The following is a 20377-nucleotide window of genomic DNA, read 5'->3' on the forward strand; positions in this document are numbered from 1 at the left end:
AACATCTGTTTATCTCATTCATGAAAGATGATTGAGTGCTCCTGGTCCAGTTTCAAAATTTTCGTCCAAAGCTAGAAGCATAAATTGTTCTTGTGACTCACTTAGGTGACTGTTTATATCAGAGGCATATCAACATAATTAATCAACATCAACATAAGAGTCATAGGACTCTTTTTCAATGAACTATCAAGGAAGTGAGAGGGGAGACACCAAACGCATTTTCACTTTCCCTTTGGCCTCCTTAAGAGGCCAGTAATGTTTTTAGAAGGATTATTTCCAGAACTGCATAAAATGGTTTCTATTACATGCCAATATTGTGTGTCTTTTGTTCTGATATGAGAAAGAACCAAAGTCTCTCACTCACACACACATCTTTACTTCTTGCTTGGAAGCCAGAGATACCTGTACCTTCCTGGAAAGATTCAGCCCACACCACACACACACCCGGCAAACACAAACTTCAGGAAGATCTGTGTATCTCTGAACATCAAATGAGATGTGTGAGTATGGGGGAAGAAGCATGAGACTTTCATGCTTCCAACAAGTTCCGTGCTGCCCACTATTATGATATGCCATAATTTCAAATAATTTGGAAAGTAATGTAAAGGTAGCCCCCTGTGCAAGCACTGAGTCATTACTGACTCATGGGAGGACGTCACATCATGAAGTTTTCTTGGCAGACTTTTTACGAGGTGGTTTGCCATTGCCTTACCCAGTCATTTACACTTTACCCCCAGGAAACTGGGTACTCATTTTACCGACCTCGGAAGGATGGAAGGCTGAGTCAACCTTGAGCCGGCTACCTGAACCGGTTTCCGCTGGGAACGAACTCAGGTCGTGAGCAGAGCTTGGACTGCAGTACTGCATCTTACTACTCAGCGCTACGGGTAATGTACTGCAGTGCTTAATTAACCCTTGCATATATACTAGAATAGTGCATGTAGATGTGTTATCCTATACAGTACAGCTAATAACCCACTATATAAAATAACCATCTAGATTTTGGAGATGGACACAGTTTCAGGTTTCACAGTTTCTGCCTGGTTCCTACAAGTGACACGGCTGAAGCTTCCTCATAAGAGGCAGTCTGGTGGAACGTCTGAATTTTTTGAAATGCTGTTTTAGAATACATTTGAAACAGCAAGCAATTTTACTATTTTAAAAATAGTGATTATAACATACTTTGCAAACCGCTCTGAGTGGGCGTTAAGTTGCCCTGAATATAAATCGAATGTTGTTGTTGTTATTATTATTAGTCATCAATGGAAGGAAAGACCAGAAGTCTGTGTGAAGAACATGACTCTATGGGAGCAAGCCTAAACAGGTAGATCTACTTGGAAGTAAATCCCATCTTATTCAATGGGGCTTCCTCCCAGGAAAAGGTGCTTAGGGCTGCATCCTTTATGTGCAGGTGCAACAGGTCACAGGTGCAGCATCAGATGGTAAAAGAGATTAAAAAATTTAGGCCTACGAATGCACACGTAGAAGGGTAAGGAAGCAACTACTGCCCAACTCATCCTTTAGTTGCCAATTAGCTGTATTCTTGCTCACCAGGGGCAACCTAGCAACAAAAAGCTAAAACTGCCTTGGAACAAGCCTACGATGAGGCTCCCACCATGCACAAGGCGGTCTGAAGCAACTTGAGAGTGGACCGCTGTCCTCAGAACATGAAGTCCCTTGGGCTCCGGGGCCAATGACTGGACAGACATAGAGACTGACCTTCCCACTCACCTCCAGAAGTGCTCTCTTCAGAAGAGGGTTGAGACACATTGGCCTGGCAGTGTGGGGAAGCTTGCATGGCTGCCGCCGCCCATGCTATGCCAGTCCTGTGGAGAAATAGAGGACTTCAATTGCCAGTGCTGTTAGTTCAGCACCTGTCATGTTACATGTGCAGAAAAAGAAAAGAAACTTTGCGGATCCCCTCTCCATTAAAAAGTGGCAAGGAAACCACAACCCCTTGTATGCTCTTCCCTCTGGACTAACTCTGAGTCAAAAACATGGCAGGTACAGTTTCTCAAGTGACATTTCAACAGACGGATGAAGATTTTGTAAAGTGTATTCTGTAAAACCTGTGATGTCTGAAGGACACTTTCCAATGAGGAAAACTGCATTTTATGTTCATTAGCTGCTCCCTGAATCTTTTCTCACAGCATGTTTAGAAAAAAAGCATTTGATGAGGTAAATATCAAAGGTTTTCTTTAAAATATCCAAATCCAAATACCGTTCATGCTCTCCTATTTCCCAGCATATCTCAATCCAACTGACCTCTTCAGAAAATGTGTTTGCCCTATCAGCAGGTCAGATTCCCCCTACCTGGGGTCTCTCCTATAGGAGGGAAATCTGGGGATCCAAAAAGTGACTCAGAAATTAAATAAATCAATACTAATCTATGTGATGAAATTATCAGGTTCCTCTGAAACCTCTTACAAAATCTTATTAACCTCTCACCCTATTGGGGAAAGCATGCAGAGCAGTATAAGGGTCTATATGCTCCATGTCGGGAAAATGGCAGTGGCCGGGGCGGGGGAGCTTAAATTCCCCAACTCTCACACTGCAGACCTGCTCTGAATTACGGCCACACCTGGGAGCCCATTTCCAGGCCTCTCATTGTCTCACCACATCCAGTGGGACTGAATTCCATAAACTAACCGGGCGTTTTGTCTTCAACATTCTGCCAATTCATTTTAGTGGGTGATACCATGTTCTAATATTACGAAAGAAGAAGAACACATTCTCCATATACATTTTCCAGTATCTGATATCATTTAATTTAAAACTAAAGATCTTGATGTCAGATCTGGAGTTAAGCTTGCTTGGTCTTATTAAATCAGATAATCATAAGAGCAACTGGGACAAATTGGTGAATTACAAGCTAATGTGCCTAGGGATTTCAGCAGAATTAATAGGGAGAACAAATGTTGATGAGCTAAGACATCTGATTCGAATTCGTTTGAAACATCTCGATTACAAAAAGCACATCAGTAAGGTCAAGAAGAACTTGCTCAACCTTCACAGTTGGCCTTCCCCTACCAGTTCGTATCCCAATATATTTTTATGATTTAACATATCCTGAATATAGATGCGCCTGTATGTTGGTGCGCCTTAATGCTTTACCATCTGCAGTTTTGTCAGGTACAGAACATGTAATTGCGACCTTAATAGTATTGAATCCATTGGCCACATAATTTTAAGCTGTCCTGAATTTTTAAAACTGAGGGCCAAGCTACACATGACGAATGACACTTGAATGGCAAGTGTATTTCTCCCTGTTTACTTGCCCTCCACTCAGTCCACTTGCTGTTCAAGTGTCATTCGTCATGTGTAGCTTGGCCCTTAGACACGAGCTGATTTCCCCCCTAATTAGTAAGGATTCTGTTTCTCTAACTGCCGAGACTTCCAGACTACTGAGCAATGAATACGAATGGGTTACATATAGGGTTGCTGGATTTTTGGCTGCTGTGATAGAAATATGGAAACATTACAAAACAACTGCATAAACCAATCAGTATGTGGGTAGCTTCTCATTAACTACCGAAACATAACCTCTTAGCGCCTGTTTGAGACCACTGGGTTGAATGAACAGTAATAGAAAAGAAAGTATCTGATAGCCCTTTTTAGGAGTGAAAAACCACTATGCGTAACATTCCCACCTGGCTGCACAGCAATGGGAAGGCATTAGGAAACTGTCCATTTTATTTTTGACCCTTTTTCTAAGAAGAACCGAACAAGAGCCCTGCTGGATCAGACCAGTGGACATCGAGTCCAGCATCCTGTCTCACACAGCGGACAACTATTTATCTTGGAGGGCCAACAGGGCCATTCCCTGATGCTGCCTCTTAGTACTGGGTTTCAGAGGTTTGCTACCTCTGCATATGGAGGTTCTTTTTATTCACTCATAGCTAGTAGGCACTGATGAACTTCTGCTCCATGCATCTGTCTAAATCCCCTTTTAATCCCCAGCACAGAATTTGCTTTTTTCCACTGCCCTTATACCTGAGTTGACATTTTCAGTGAGTTATCCACCAGGAGTCCAGTATGAACTGGGTAATCTTAGCTAATTCTGGATCATCATCAATGCTGCAGTGTATACACGAAGCTGGGATTTTTTCATCAACCTGAATAGAAGGCATTGACTGCATATGTGCCTCCTCGCTGCTCACTCCTTTCTGTACCATGCAGCTGACGAAGAGAACTGTGATTCTCGAAAGCTTATGCTACAATAAAGTTGGTTAGTCTTAAAGGTGCTACTGGACTCTTTTTGATTTTGCTACCACAGACTAACACGGCTAACTCCTCTGCACTCCTGACTTTAGATCATTTGGCTCCAGTCCTTGCAAGATATCCGACCGCCTTCTTATTTCCATCTATTGCAAGAATTGCATGTTTGCACAGACTGTCCAATTCCTGTTTTGTAAACAGTTATCAACCCATAAAATGACCAATTCTATGACTGATAAATGTATTTAGAAACTTTAATCCAGTCCTTTGAGGGAGAGGTTAACACTGGAGAATTCATGTTTCAGAATCAACAGACTAGCAACTTCAATTCTTAGTTAATCTAGAACCCATCTTGCCATGACAATGTGGTCCTTTTTATTAAAAACAAAACAAAAATGTGTTCTAAATCCTTCAAATATAATCATTTCACAATAAATAGTACAAATGGTCCTTCAAAGTTTTTACAAAGATGAAAGAAAAATGCAGGCAGCTTCTGAAAAGTATCCCCACACTATCCTTTTTTTAAAAAAATTCACAAGTGTTCTGTTTGAGAAGTATTTCTTAATGCTTTTATTTTTGTCAGGGTAAAAGGAGAGTAATTGACTAAACACAAATTGATTTTAAATGTCTCCCTTCCTAGAATGAAACTGAACAGAATCTTCTCCATTTTCTCAAACAGCTACTCTGAACAGTACTATAGTATAAACATTAAGCATGTCCTTTGCGATTTCCAGCCCAGCCTCTATTTATCTCCCCATTTCATTTCCGACAGTTCAGCCTGCTTTTTAAAACCCCTATACAACATAAGTGATGGCTGTTTCCAAAAGCGTGAACAGAAGGATTTGACTTCCAGTAGTCTGAAATGTAAATCTGATCATTCCTAATCTTACACAATGTTATCCTTTACATGCTTACACCAAGATGTTCTAGGTGATTCAGTTACAAACTGGCAAAGGAATCAGAAGTTTCTTATTCTGTTATCTGCACGGTTCAGTGAAATCAGAATGTTTGCCTTATGGAGGACTTCACACATTCCTCAATGAGCATTTGAGCGTGCAAAGCAAACATTATAGATCTAATGCCACAAACAACTTTCAAACAAAATGCTTTTGAGTGAAGTTAATGCACAGGTTTAGGTCTCTGCTGTAATAAGCTACTGAGCAACGAATATACACACCTGTACAAACTGAATCTCAGGTGTTAGTTCTGAACTAAACTATCATCTGCAATTAAGGCATTCATAATAATAATAATAATAACATTCGATTTATATACCGCCCTTCAGGACAACTTAATGCCCACTCAGAGCGGTTTACAAAGTGTTATTATTACCCCACAACAATCACCCTGTGAGGTGGGTGGGGCTAAGAGAGCTCAAGAGAACTGTGACTCGCCCAAGGTCACCCAGCTGGCTTTGTGGAGGAGTGGGGAAACAAACCCGGCTCTCCAGATTAGAGTCCCGTGCTCTTAACCACTACACCAAACTGGCTCTCACTATCCCTGTGCAGCAGACACTATCTCTCACTATCTCTCACTATCCCTGTGCAGCAGACACTGGCTCTCACTATCCCTGTGCAGCAGTCCCGTGCTCTTAACCACTACACCAAACTGGCTCTCACTATCCCTGTGCAGCAGACATTTAAAACGTGCAGATACTCACCAGCAAGGGAAGATATGGTGTAAATGGAAGCTTGGGGGAGGGCAATAAAAGTATTTTGCCAAGCCCCACCCCAACACCTGGAATTGGCCTTGGAGACAGGTTCAGGAACGGGGATTGCTAACTGATCAAAATAAGCCTGGACAGATTTTTGCTTTGGGGCCAATTGCCAGAAAACAAGGGCAAAACCATCTTACAATATTTTGAATATACAGCCTCTGAGTAAAGTGAAGGGGTATCTGTAGCATATTTGTAATTAGCCATTTGCTCATTTGCTTGAGAAAGTATCTCTGGCCTCTTGTAAACAAATGCACTCCTCCTCAAAGTGAGTGTTCCCTTTCCCAAAATCATTCCTCTTTTGCTCTTTGAATAACAGGCTTCTCTATGTGGATGAGGCAATTAAATCCTAAATTACATCCCAGGAAGGGAGAGAGAAATTTAGATTGATTAGTTGAGCTAAGAAAGGAAATTGAATCCTAGAATAATTCCACCATTTGGCCAAGCTGTCAATGAAGCCATGAGTGATTGTTACTGGTTTCCCCCACTTGGCTCCTTAACATCTTTTATCCTGACTTTTTAAGTCATTGGACTTTTTAAGTGATTGGATGAAGTGATTTTACTCAGATGGGATTGGAGAGAAACGTTGAGCTTGGACCACTAAATTAAAAAGAAAACTCCCAGCAGCAGGAAAATCCATAATCCTGGATTAGAGTGCTAGATCAAGATCTGGGAAGTGAGAAGACAGGATCTGTGTCAAGATTCTTGGTCCGTGGCCTTTTCTACGCAGGCGATTTACTCCTCTCTTTTTGAGCTGTCACTCAAGGATCAGATTCATTTTGGCTATCTATCTTTCCCCACACTGATTTTAATCCCCCTATGGGTTCTGCCTTTGTCATGGGCTGGGCCCGCCCAAACTGGTAGTCCAAGCACTAACATGAAGCCGAGGAGTGTTCAAGAGTCACAAGCCAGGTCCAGTCTGTAGTCAGAGCGGTAAACGCCAGGGGTGTGTCTAGGATCCAAAAGCCAAGTCCAGTCCGTAGGTCAGAGCACGAGGGTATCAAGGCAAGGTGCAGGCAAGAGCAAGACGCAAGGTACCAGGAAGTGGTTGCAGATAATCGACGCATTGCTTCCACACCTGGCAGTCACTCCAGACTGGCTTTTATAGCCAGGCGCGGTTTTCAGCCAGCTGCTGGGGCTCCATCCTGATGCTACTCATCGTCGCTCTCCAGCAGCTGGCGTCGGCTCAGGAGATGAGCACTGTGCCGTCTCTCCTGCAGTTCCAGTCTTTGGCATTGTCTACAGCGTTCTTTGGGTGTGGGTGAACCTGGGGGGGGGTGGAGGCCCCTGGCTGTGCTGCACCCGTAGCCTGGGATGTCCCTGGCTGAGCTTCCCCTGTGGTATTGGGGCCAGAGGATGCTGGTGTCCGAGCTGCTGGCTGTAAGCTCTGATTGGCCAGCAGCTGTTGCTCCTGATTGCCGGCTTCTGCTGAGTCAGGGCTAGGGCTGGTTACACAGAACTCCTCTTCTCCTGAGGAGTCCTGGCTGGCTACACGAGGTTCCTCTCCTCCCGAGGAGACCTCCCCCTCAGACTGGGCCATGACAGTCTTTTTTTGTCTGTGCCACCACGAAATAAAGAGGATTATGTGGTGAGGTGTGGACATCATCTAAGGTTGCCAGGTTCCCTTACAATCCTGGCGGAAGGCTTGTGGCCCCAGCATGTTTCGCATGCGATGATGTCACTTCTGGGTGCCATCATCACATGGGTGCAGGAGCACGTGCGCACTTCACAATGGGCCGAATTGGGCCTCAAATAGGTCCAATTCAACCTGTTTTGGCCCCAATTGGCCACTGCAAAGTATGCATGTGCTCTTGGGGTGGTGCAATGATGTCACTCCTGGGAGCTACATCATCACGCCGCCCCCAGGAGCCCTGTTCCCATGCCCTTCTCCCCTTCTGGCCAAGTGAATGGTGGCAGGGGGTGGAATGTGAAAGTGGGGGATCTTCCACCCCCGCCGGGGGAATGGGATCCCTAACGTCATTGTTGGCATCACTAATCAGCATCACCAGTGCCATCACATCACCGCTACCCTTTTTTTACTTTTGCATATGCCCAATCATGTTGTTATTACATTATGGTGACCAGAGGTACCCAACTCCAAGATGTTAGCAGTGGAAAAAAACAAAAACAAAAGAGAGGCAAAAGTGAAATCCAACATGGTGCATATGCAGTGTTGCCACAGAGTAACCCCAAATACAGAACTTTTAACCCCAAAAGCTGATCTTTGAAAATCTAAAAGAGATCCATGAAACCACAACACAAAGTAACCCTGGCATTATATTGTTATGACATTACATCGTTATGTTTGTTTTTTAAAAAATCCCTGATACACAACAGCCAAGCTCCAAATAGTACAATAACAACATTATGATGTTATAACATCATTAAGTTTTCTCCTTCAAAGAAAGGTGAGTCTTTGGAAAAGAGGGGACGAGGGGGAGGGAGAAAGGAGGAGGGAGGAGCTGAGAGGAGGATGGAGAGACCAATCAGGAAGAAGTGATCTGCAGGGGGGGGGTGGAACAGAGGGCAGGGGGTGGGGGAGTAAAGGAAAATTCTGCACGATTGAAGAAGCTGACTCAAAACCACATCAAGAAAAACACTAGATAATAACTGCATGCACAAAATTTGAGGAGATTCCTTGAAAACACTGCACTGAAATCTGAATGAGGTGTTAAGTGTGAGGATTTGTGGGGGACGGGGGACTCTGAAGCAGTATGGGGCCAGAATGGCAAAAACCAGCCCAAGCAGAAAAAGCCTGTTACTCATTCCCAGGAAGCGGAATGTATAGGTTTTTTGCAAGGATGGGCTTGGCTAGCAAAATACCTTTTCATACTTTTTTGTAGTGTTCTGTCCAGAGCTTTTTTTCTGGGAAAAGAGGTGGTGGAACTCAGTGGGTTGCCCTGGACAAAATGGTCACATGGCTGGTGGCCCCGCCCCCTGATCTCCAGACAGAGGGGAGTTGAGATTGCCCTCTGCACCACCTCCCCTCTGTCTGGAGTTCAGGGGGCGGGGCCACCAGCCATGTGACCATTTTCAAGAGGTTCCGGAACTCTGTTCCCCTGCGTTCCAGCTGAAAAAAAGCCCTGGTTCTGTCTAAAACTGTCTACTGATTGCTCCCCATTATATGTGCTTTCTAGGATTTATCTTTAGTTATTAAAGGTTTGTCTGACTTTAAATCTTTGGGTGAGAACTGACTGCTTGGGGTTACAGTGACCATTTCTGTCAGCACTAAATAGGACAGAGCCGATGGAAAGATGCAAAGGAGGAAGAATCCGCTCAGATGCCTCTCCTTTTCTCACCCACAGCACATGTACACACAAGTTTCTGGGCTTGCAAATGGGGCCAGGTTCAACAGATTTTCCTTTTGCTGGTGGCAGATCCTACTGGGGAAAGAATCCTTGGAAAGTAAACATTTTAAATGCAGGATCCCTTCGGTTCTCAGCCAACTTGGACCATAAAGCTGCAAAGCCTGCTGGAGGAAGCTGAGCGCCAAGGAGCATCTGTGGCCCCCATAATGCCAAATCTGCATCAAAAAAGCAAACACAGTAATTTTTCTAAATGCCACTTCAAAAGTTACCCTAGCTGAATGCAGTCATAGCAACCAAAAAACTCATTATCCAAATAGCTTTTTCTGTGGCTGGCAGTGGTTGTGGTGTTGCTTAAAGAAATGATGTTCTTATCATGCTAAGCATCTATGATGCTAAGAATTTGATGCTTAGGCAAATTTTACACAGCTGGCTAAAACGGGATCTTGTGGCTTGCAAGTCTTCCGTTCCCACTGGCTGAAGGACAATGTATAGTGGTGGTGACGATGAGGGGACAGGTGTGGTGCTGGGCAGGGAAGGAGGCTGAGAGGTAGGAGCAAGGAGAGGATCTTTGATATGCTAAACAGAATAACAAAAACAACAACATTTGATTTATATACCGCCAGGGAGGGGGTGCCAGGAGCAGCTCCCAGCTGCTGGAGCGTGCAGGCGGCAGTGCAGGCAGCCTCGCAACCCCCGTGCTGCCTCTTGCCTGCCCTGCAGGGTAGGGGGTGCACCGCAAGCTGGCCGCCCCCTGTCCTGCAGGGAGGCGAATGGCGCGGGCAGCCTCGCAGCCCCCCATGCTGCTTTGGCCTGCCCTGAGGGCAGGGGGTGCGCGGCAAGCCAGCCGCCCCCTGTCCTGTGGGGCAGGCGAAAGCAGCGCGGGAGGCTGCGAGGCCGCCCACACCATTTGCCTGCGGGGAGGCGAATGGCGCGGGCAGCCTCGCAGCCCCCCATGCTGCTTTGGCCTGCCCTGAGGGCAGGGGGTGCGCGGCAAGCCAGCCGCCCCCTGTCCTGTGGGGCAGGCGAAAGCAGCGCGGGAGGCTGCGAGGCCGCCCACACCATTTGCCTGCAGGGAGGCGAATGGCGCGGGCAGCCTCGCAGCCCCCCATGCTGCTTTGGCCTGCCCTGAGGGCAGGGGGTGCGCGGCAAGCCAGCCGCCCCCTGTCCTGTGGGGCAGGCGAAAGCAGCGCGGGAGGCTGCGAGGCCGCCCACACCATTTGCCTGCGGGGAGGCGAATGGCACGGGCAGCCTCGCAGCCCCCCATGCTGCTTTGGCCTGCCCTGAGGGCAGGGGGTGCACGGCAAGCCGGCTGCCCCCTGTACTGCGGCGCAGGCGAAAGCAGCGTGGGGAGCCGCGCTGCCTCTTGCCTGCCTTAGAGGGCAGGGGGTGCCCGGCAAGCCAGCCACCCCCTGTCCTGCGAGGAGGCGAATACCACGGGCAGCCTCGCAGCCCCCCGCGCTGCTTTTGCCTGCCCTGAGGGCAGGGGGTGCGGGGCAAGCTGGCTGCCCCCTGTCCTGCAGAGCAGGCGAAAGCAGCGCGGAGGGCTGCGAGGCCGCCCACGCCATTCGCCTGTGGGGAGGCGAATGGAGTGGGCAGCTTCTCAGCCCCACACGCTGCCTCCGTCCACCCTGCGTGATGATGTCACCAAAGTGACGCAGTAAGCCAAGGGTTGCCCTGGGCGCTGTTCAGGAGAACTTAATGCCCACTCAGAGCAGTTTACAAAGTATGTTACTATTATCCCCACAACAAAACACCCTGTGAGGTGGGTGGGGCTGAGGGAGCTCCAGAAAGCTGTGACTGACCCAAGGTCACCCAGCTGGCTTTAAGTGGAGGAGTGGGGAATCAAACCCAGCTCTCCAGATTAGAGTCCCGTGCTTTAACCACTACACCAAACTGGCTCTCTGAAAGATCATCCCTGGCTGTCCCTCTCTTTCCAGGCACAATTCAAAAAGTGCTAGTTCTTACCTTTAAGGTCCTAAAAGACTTGGGTTCAGGGTACCTGAAATACTGCCTCCTCCTCTATAGACCACAAACACTGCACTCTATCCCACGCACTCACCCCACACACATACACAGATGGAGAGCCAGCACTTTTCACTGTTGATACCTTAACGTTGGAATGCCTTCCTCCTTGAGGATCACCTGAGGCCTACCTGACTGTCCTTTGGATGCTCAGACCAAAGCATTTTTTTTAACCTAGACTTTTAACTAAGGGTTACCATAATTTTTCAGTTGTTTTATGGTCTGCTTCAAGCCTGAAGGCTGTTGTAGAAATAACATTTTAGGCTGCTCAATGTTTGTTTTATGCCGTTTAGTGGCTTGTTTTGTTATTGTAATGGTGAGTCACTTTGATCAGGTATCTGGAGTGGCAGGATATTTTATTTATTTATATTACAAAATGGATATCCCGCCTTTCTGCTCTCATAAGGGCCACCAAGGCAGCTAATAAATTAAAACATTCATAATAAAATCACACCTTAAAAGAACTAAAGCCAACCAAGAACACATCATTAAAACAATTAAAACTAGAACGAAAATACATACAAAAACATAAAAACAATTCAACAAGGATATGCATTTTCTAAATAAATGCTGTATCACTGAGTCACAGTCGCACCTCAAGGGGAGGAATGGGGCAAGGGGCAGGGTAAAAGCCTGTTTTGCCCTCGTTGAAAGACTGGAAGGCAGCCACGTCCATGCCCAGGGAGATCCCAGCAGCCAAGAGCCTGGAAGCATGTGAGGGAACTACTGAATTGGATTCTGAGGAACCCTGTGAGGTAACTTGGGACCTACACCTTGCACAAGGGGCTCTTGGCTCAGACACGAAGCTACAAACAAAGAGACCTCTGATTTCTCCTGCCACGTAAGTTCCTACTGAATCTTCCAGCCACCCAAGTAGCCTGCCAGAAGTAGGAATGCGCACTTAAAAAAAAATCAGTACTTTTCAGATTTGGATATCTGGAATATCATATATATTCAGTATTCCCAATATTTGGGTCCTAAAATATTAGTATAGTATTCTGATTTGGGTTTTATTTGGAATTCCAAATATAATCAGTTCCATTGTTCTTATGGTTCCCAGGTGCCTGCCAATGGTGGGGAAATGCCTGGGGTTTTGTCCTCTTGCCCGCCAATCTGCCAGCAATTGGCGGGAGGTGGCAAGCCCCTCAGAAGTTGCCCAGCACCGGCAGGCACCCTGGGAACATGTCACGCTGGCTGCGGGAGTGCTCCTGTGCTTCCTTTGGGGCCAAATCGACCCTGCACAGAGTGCAGGAGCACTTGTGTGGCCAGCGCTATGACATCACTTCCAGAAGTGACATCATCGTGCATGAGCCAAGAACACGCTTGCAGTTTGTGTGCATTCGAGGAGACACACGCTGGAGGCAGAAGGGAAGTGTTGGGTCCCCCCCACACACGCGCGCCGGGAGGGTAGAGAGACCTGGCAATCCCAATTATTCCCTAAGGGGGAATATTTTAAGGGGGCTGGAAGGGCCATTTTTCAAGCAAACTACATCAAAGTTCCAGGGAATCTGGTAAAGAGTCTTGAGGTCTAGTGGCTATGGCATTTATGGCAAAAAAATGCCTGCCTAGAAGAAAACCTTCTGAAATTTCAGACTTGTTAACATTTATATCAGACTTTGGTTTCGGATATAATGAGTAAGCTCAGATGCAGTGAATTCTGGGAATGGCTGCAGTTGCCACGGAAGGCAGAAAACGCAGAGGAAGAGGTTGGTTAAAGCAAAGATGGCTGGTTCGCAAGAGACAGCTGGGATTGTGTGTTGCTTATCAGCTCCCCTTTTGAGCTGCCAGAGGTCACACAGTCCTATGAAGGCAACAAAAGTCACTGCACCAGAACAAATGAAAATTGATACCAAGAGACTATTTTGGAGGGTCAAAAATACCTCTGCAGAGCCTGGAAGGTGTGAATTGACTGCCACTGAAAGCAAACATTCCAACCAGGAGAGAAAATGGTAGGAGAGGACTCTACAGTGGGGGGGGGGGGGAGGAGGAGGGGAAGAGAGAGACAGATAGAAGATCCCAAAGATCCCAGCATAATTGGAAGAGGAAAAACGAGTGAAGGCCTCATCACTTCCCTTGGTATAATAAGATCTCGCTGTTTCCTTGCTTTTATCCCTTTCTTATCTGCTCTCACTCCTCAATGGTCCTGGAAACATTCGCAGCAATATTTGGGTGGAGCTCCACTTGTAATTCTTTTTTGAAGGAATCCATACACATCTGTTAGGGTATACTCATATTCAAAAAAGAAATCACCCTCCTTAGGCAACATCGACAGGAAGCATTTCTCCGTCATTTTGTCGTTTTGTTTCTTGGAGCATCAACATAATGTTGTCCTCTAATCATCCCCTTGGCAGGCTTTCCCCATCCTTGGAATGTTCTCTCTCTCAAGTCTGGCTCTGTATGATCTTTTCATTTCAAAGAACGGCAAGCCAACCAGGTGAGGACGTGTACATTTTCAAAGGTCCCACCCATATTGGTGCCATTTTACTTCAGGAAGTCCCTCACCGTAGCCATTTTCCCCGCCAGGCTTTTTGAGGGCATTTTAAAACAGTCTTTAATTGCTGTTGGGCTATAGCACAATAATGTTACCCTGACCTCTTGCCATGATTTACTAGTCCCTTTGAAAGCCCAGTTTTCATTTTTTAAAAAAACTATCTCTAGCCCTTTTCATTGTGGAGATATAAGGAGAAAGCATATTTTTAAAATCCCTCAACAATTGCACGGCAAAGTTAAAATGCAGGAAGAAAATGGCAGTGAATGAGGAAAGTGTGCATAAAATTCCTGGACAGCTGCTCTGTGGCCACTGCCAATGCCTCTGCATTCATGACAGCAGTGACAAGGAACAGAGAATCTTTGTCGTGTGGATGCAGCCTTAACCAAAATATTAGGTTGCAATTTATATATATGAGTGTGTGTAAAATATAGCAGAAGGACAATCAGGTCCAAAACAAAGCCCACAAATTGAGGAAATGAAACAGAGGGCAAGTGGGGAAGAAACAATGAACCATCTCAGCTCTTCTTTACATGAGACCCTTTATTAAATTGACAGTCACTGGAACAAACTAGTAGTGTGTTGAAGGGATTAAGAAATCCAGCCCCGTGACATATTTTTAACAAGTGAATTTGTTGCAGAGTTCAGAAAGAGTGCAAAATAAAAATGTCAGCAAAAAGAAAACTTTAAAATGTCAAGAATACAGCCACTGGATCTCCGGGGCCAGAAGTCAGAAATGGTTGCTTGAAAGGGGGAGTCCACTTGGTAAGCTACTAGAAACTGTGCTGGCTCTGCACAGCCCAAAGGCATGTACAACCCTGGTGTGTCTTACTGGCAGGCAGTATGAAGTTACTGGACATAAATACCAGGAGCCTGGCCTTAAGCCCTTGTTCAGTCCACAAAGCCTTCTGCATTTCAAGCCCCAACCACTATCCTGACACACCTTAAGCTTCAGCTCCAAATTACAGAATAGCCACCCACTGAACTACCTGGTAAATGCGCCCTTTCCTAAAGCAGCGGAAGTCAAGCATACCCTAATCCACAGGAGACTACAATGTTTTATTAATTCATTTTCAGACCACAGTAGATACATGGAAGATCCAGAGCAGTTGGCCGTGTTAGTCTGTAGTCGCGAAATAGTAAAGAGTCCAGTAGCACCTTTAAGACTAACCAACTTTATTGTAGCATAAGCTTTCGAGAACCACAGCTCTCTTCATCAGATGCATTGTCAGAGAGCTGTGGTTCTCAAAAGCTTATGCTACAATAAAGTTGGTTAGTCTTAAAGGTGCTACTGAACTCTTTACTATTTTACAGGAAAGGTGTACCTCTCGACTTGACAGCACATAATGGTCACACACCCAATAACCTAGCGGTACATAGACTTTGCTTCTTACTAATCCTCCTCCCTATCTTAACTCATAAAATAATGAAGTCAAGAATAACTGAAGTCAAAATAATTAAAGTCAAGCTGAAGAATTTCTTTAAAGGGGGAGGGGAGTGGAATCAACACTTGAAAACAATTAAAAGGAGATGGAGAGTAAAATGATGCTGCTGGAACCCAAATTCTCTAATAGCAAATCTTCATATGCTTCCAGATATTCCATCCTATTTTTATAGCGCCTGTACACATCTTTGTTATATTTCCCTTCCATGTAACGCTAGTCGAAGCTCTTATGTTCTTATGTCAGAAGGAATGTTTGATTTCTAAACCCCCACTAAGCATGACTGTCATAGTCTCTTGAGTCCTGCATCTCCAAGCACCGCACATCTATCTCTTTTCCAATTATGGCTAATCTTTCAGAAGTCCAGCCGAGTCCCTCTCAGTAGCGGCCCCTTGTTGGTTCAATTTCAGGGTTCAGGTAGAAGTCCAATGAGAATGAAAAAAACCCTAAAAGCAGAGTTACTTCCGTTTCCTTAGACATTTGTTAGAAATGAAAACGGTGCCTAATGTTCTTGTTGCCTCAGAAAAATCACCGATAACGAGCATGATCATGGGCCAGTCTGGGCTCAGTGAAACTGAGGACTCCTCAGGAGGAGAGGAGCCTCGTGTAGCCAGCCCTGACTCAGCCCAAGCTGGTGATCAGGAAGAACAGCTGCTGGCTAATCGGAGTCCACAGCCAGCAGCCGAGGCAGAGCCACCAGCACCCTCCAGCTCCTACACCACAGGGGAAGCCCAGCCAGGGGCTTACACACACACACCCCATGTTCACCCACACCCAAAAAACGCCGCAAGTGAGAGAGACGGTGCAGTGCTTGCCTCCTGGGACGATGCCAGTGCTTGTGGATAGTGATGGTGAGTAGTGTCAGGATAGAGCCCGAGCAGCTGGCTGCAAACCACACCTGGCTATAAAAGCCAGCCTAGAGGAACTGCTAGGTGTGGAATCAATGAGGTGAATTCCAGCTATTATTGTGGCCACTCCCTTGAACCTTGCCTTGCTCCTGTAGCCTCTGGACCGTGCGTGCCCTGTCTCTGCCTGCCTCTGGACCTGACTTTACTGGCACTGACCTATGGACCTCCTGACTTGGCTTTTGGACTTGGACTTTGGACTTGTGCTCTGACCTTGGACTGGACTTTGGACTACTCTGCTTGGGCTAGCCCAGCCCAAACATTTTGGCAGAGGCTCAAATGTTCAGGAAATCTGCAGCATTCTTGTGAACTTCACCTGACTAATTTCTAATACGTTGCTAAAAATGTGAATAATTTAATCGACCAAATCTAGACATACAGATCATAGCTTAAACATTTAACACAGCTGGAAGCTGCAATGCACTGTTTACTGTAAGCTCAATAAACAATTGGACTAGAGCATTTATACCAACTGAAAGACTAAAAGTGATCAGTGAAGCTATTCTTTCATTATCAGATGCTACTGTGAATCTCCTTGAATATTTCTTGGTAGGGGAGTGTGTGGGGGAAAGAGAAAGGAATAAATTATGCAATATACATAATAGTGATGGATCTTCCTTTTATGTGTATAATAAGAGGCAGTCTCTTCTCATTTTTCAGCTATAAAATATTCAGTAATTCAACTGTATTTCACAGTTAAAGGCAGAATTAAAAACTGTCTTCCTCTAATTTCTTTAGCTATTCTGAACCTGAAGCAGACGCATTCATCAAAGAAAAATGTTGTACTTGGAAAACCAAATATAATACAAGGCACATCGGTTTTCCCTTTCAGAACGATGCATGTGCTGATAAAAGCCCCTGCAGCGAGCGGCAGGAAATGTTTTGCGTGTCCCCCTGAGTTCTTCAGCTTTGCATTCTTCAGTACTTTTGAAGTGCCGTTTTCAATTAGGAAGAGATCAGTATATTTTATACATGAGCTTACAAATTCTGACTTTGAACACAGCAACTGATAGGGTTGGGATAATATTGTTAAACCCTTCCTACTTACGCGAGCAGTAAGATGTCCGGTGGTAATAACACTACAGGGCTTACTTTCCTTTGGAAGAGAGGAGACTTGTGAAGTCTTTGTAACGTGCACCTTATTTACAAAAATACAAGAACAACATAGTGGAAGCAAAAGACAGCCAGCATCAAAGACACTGTAGACTCCCCATAATCCCCCCCTCCCGCTGCAGTTGAACTCACGAGCTCTACAAACTCTTCTTCCTCCTAATTCAAACTGTACAGATGCAACAACCAGGGCTTTTTTTCAGCAGGAACATGGTGGAATGGAGCTCGGGCACCGCTTAAAAATGGTCACATGGCCGGTGGCCCCGCCCCCTGATCTCCAGACAGAGGAGAGTTTAGATTGCCCTCTGTGCCACACCAAGCAGCATGGAGGGCGATCTAAACTCCCCTCTGTCTGGAGATCAGGGGGCGGGGCCACCGGCCATATGACCATTTTCGCCGAGGGCAATTTAAACTTTAAAAAACTCTCCCCTTGTTCCAGCTGACCCAAAGTGACGTCATTGTGAGGTCCTGAGCTCCACCACTGAGTTCCACCACCTCTTTTCCCAGAAAAAAAGCCCTGGTAACAACATATTGTTTCTCTGGCCTTCCAATGGTCAGAAAGGAAACATCTTCTAAAGACAGGGGTACAGAGATTTCTAACCATTAGCTCCCATTAATTGGTCTTCCCTATTAAAGGATGCAACATATACAACAGGCTTAACAACAATGACAACATTCAATTTATATACTGCCCTTCAGGACAACTTAACGCCCACTCAGAGTGGTTTACAAAGTATGTTATTATTATCCCCACAACAATCACCCTGCGAGGCAGGTGGGGCTGAGAGAGCTCTGAGAGAGCTGTGACTGACCCAGGGTCATTCAGCTGGCCTCAAGTGGAAGAGTGGGGAATCAAACATGGTTCTCCAGATTAGAGTCCTGTCGATCTTAGCCACTACACCAAACTGGCTCTTAGAAACTCTCACATCATTGTACATCTGCATAATTATTGTTGCCTAGCCAAATTCAGACTGACTCCAAATATGTTAGCTCTAACCATAGAAACCCCCTATTGGGGTAGGGAAGAGCAAGTGGAACCTTAGAGACCAACAAGATTTTTTAGAGTTTAAGCTTTTGAGAGTCAACATTGACCTTCTTCTTCTGCTTCCTCTTCTGCATGGGTGTAAATGAAGAATCTGTTTCTGATGTCCAATATGTCAATCCAAAGATTTTTGAAATTTCTGCAAAATATACTAGGTATATTCTCTAGAGATCCAGAAACTGCTCTTGCGAAAGACAACCTTTAACAAGACCGAGTAGTGGGCTCTGATACCTTGAGCTGATACTGATTCAAAAATCTCCTGGCACTTGCTGGCCACTAGTCCTGCTGCAAGATATAGGTATGGTTGAAGGAGGGGCCATATAGTGAGAAAATTCAAAATACGCATGTGTTAAATTGCTCAGAAGCAGCAAAAAAATTCTGTTTAATTTTTGGGAGGTGGGAACAGAAATGAGATTTCTTTTATCCAAAACTGAAAGGGGCAGTCAGGATGGTCAAATCCATCTAAGCCGTTGTAACAGAAGCTCGTATGGGATGGGAATGAGTTTGTAGAAAGTGCAAAAATGAGTGTTGGCAGGAAGATCCCATAAGGAAGCAAGACAGCTTTAAGAGCCAAGGAGAGCTTTTATTCAGCAGGAGCCTTGCCAAACACAGGGCATTTTGAAAAGACAGAAATGCTGGAAACCTAAATTGGCAGTACAGCAAGCAAAAGGGATCAGAGGAGCACGTTGTTGAAGGCAGAGGACTGGATCCAGTGGTACATTTTCAACATTGCTAACAGCTTGATTGTCAGGAAATACTGTAGGAGGCGAGTGACAATCCAGTGGAAAGTGTCTGGGTGACGATAGGGGAGGGAAGGACAAGCAGTATTGTGGTTGGGGTCTGTTACAGGCCACCTGACCACAGAGATGAGGTGGATTCTACCCTCTGTGAGCAGCTTAATAGGGTATCCAAGAAACACAACCTTGTAGTTATGGGAGACTTCAGCTTCCCTGATGTGTGCTGGGAGACCAACTCTGCCAAGTGTCCAGGGTCACACAACTTCCTGACCTGGTTGGCCGATAACTTCCTTTTGCAAATACTGAAGGAAGTGACAAGGGGCTCGGCCATACTGAACTTGATATTAACCAACAAGAAAGAGTTGGTTGATAGGATAAATGTGGAGGAACCTTAGGAAGAAATAATCACATCCTCCTAGAATTCCTTTTGCTGCAGAGTATCAAGGGAGTTTGCAGCCAAACCTGCAGGTTAGATTTTAGTAGGGCAAACTTTAATAAACTTAGAGACGGGATGAGAGTTATTCCATGGACAAGAATATTGGAGGGGAAAGGACTGAATGAAGAGTGGGCTCTCCTAAAAGAGGAGTTGTTGCAGGCTCAAGCTATCACCGTTCCAGCGAAATGCAGTACAGGATCTACGAAGCCAATGGGGAAGAACAGAGAGCTCTGTGATGAGCTAAGGAGGAAAAAAGAGATGTTCAAGAAATGGAGGGAAGGAAATGGATGGAAGGAAATGCACCCAAAGAAGAGTATCTAGGGGTAGCTAGGCACTGTAGGGCAGCTGTCAGAGAGGCCAAAGCTCAGAATGAAATTGGCCAGATGTTCTTTGGGGCAAATGCAAGGTGAAGGAGGCAATACCCCAAATGCTGGGTGAAAATGGAGAAACTCTGACAGAGGACAGAGAGAAGGCAGAAAAGCTCAATGCCTACTTTGCCTCAGTTTTCTCCCTGAAGGAGAGAGTAGGCCCACCTAGAGATTGTAGTAGGCAAGGCATGGGCTTGGGGCTGCTGGTTGGCATGGGCAGAGAAGTTGCGAAGAAGCGCCTTGCTGCATTGGATGTGTACAAATCCCCTGGGCTAGATGGGGTGCACCCGAGAGTGCTTAAAGAACTTTCAAAAGAACTTTGGACCAATAGTGCGCAAACTGTAACAACTCTAGGACCACCCGTTTGATTGAGAAATTTTCACAGACCACCCCCTCCCCAAGCCCTTTGCCCTCCCACACAGGCACACACCACATGACAGACAGCGTCTTTTCAGAGCACATAATGGCAAGCGTCTGCCTCTTCCATCCTCAAGACAATAAATGGATACCTTTATCAGCTTTCACTTTAAAAGTAAGATGAAGAGAAATATTTGTACTATCTGAATGTGATCTACAAGGTCAGATCT

At 45.7% G+C, this 20377-nt stretch overlaps 1 protein-coding gene across 3 annotated transcripts in view; it reads right to left on the reverse strand.

The window, feature by feature from the left end:
- Positions 1–20377, reverse strand: part of PPP2R2C (protein phosphatase 2 regulatory subunit Bgamma) — a 115613-nt gene that overhangs the window by 88490 nt on the left and 6746 nt on the right. For 2 of the 3 annotated variants that reach the window (XM_054999299.1, XM_054999297.1), the window contains exon 2: positions 1732–1826. The exons of the other annotated variant lie outside the window; for it this stretch is intronic. In XM_054999299.1, the coding sequence (XP_054855274.1) occupies positions 1732–1798 (67 nt within the window). In that variant the 5' untranslated portion in view covers positions 1799–1826. The remainder of the gene's footprint in view (positions 1–1731; positions 1827–20377) is intronic. 3 annotated transcript variants of the gene reach the window in all.

This window comes from Eublepharis macularius, chromosome 15 (assembly GCF_028583425.1).
Source record: "Eublepharis macularius isolate TG4126 chromosome 15, MPM_Emac_v1.0, whole genome shotgun sequence".
NCBI classification, from domain to species: Eukaryota; Metazoa; Chordata; class Lepidosauria; order Squamata; family Eublepharidae; genus Eublepharis; species Eublepharis macularius.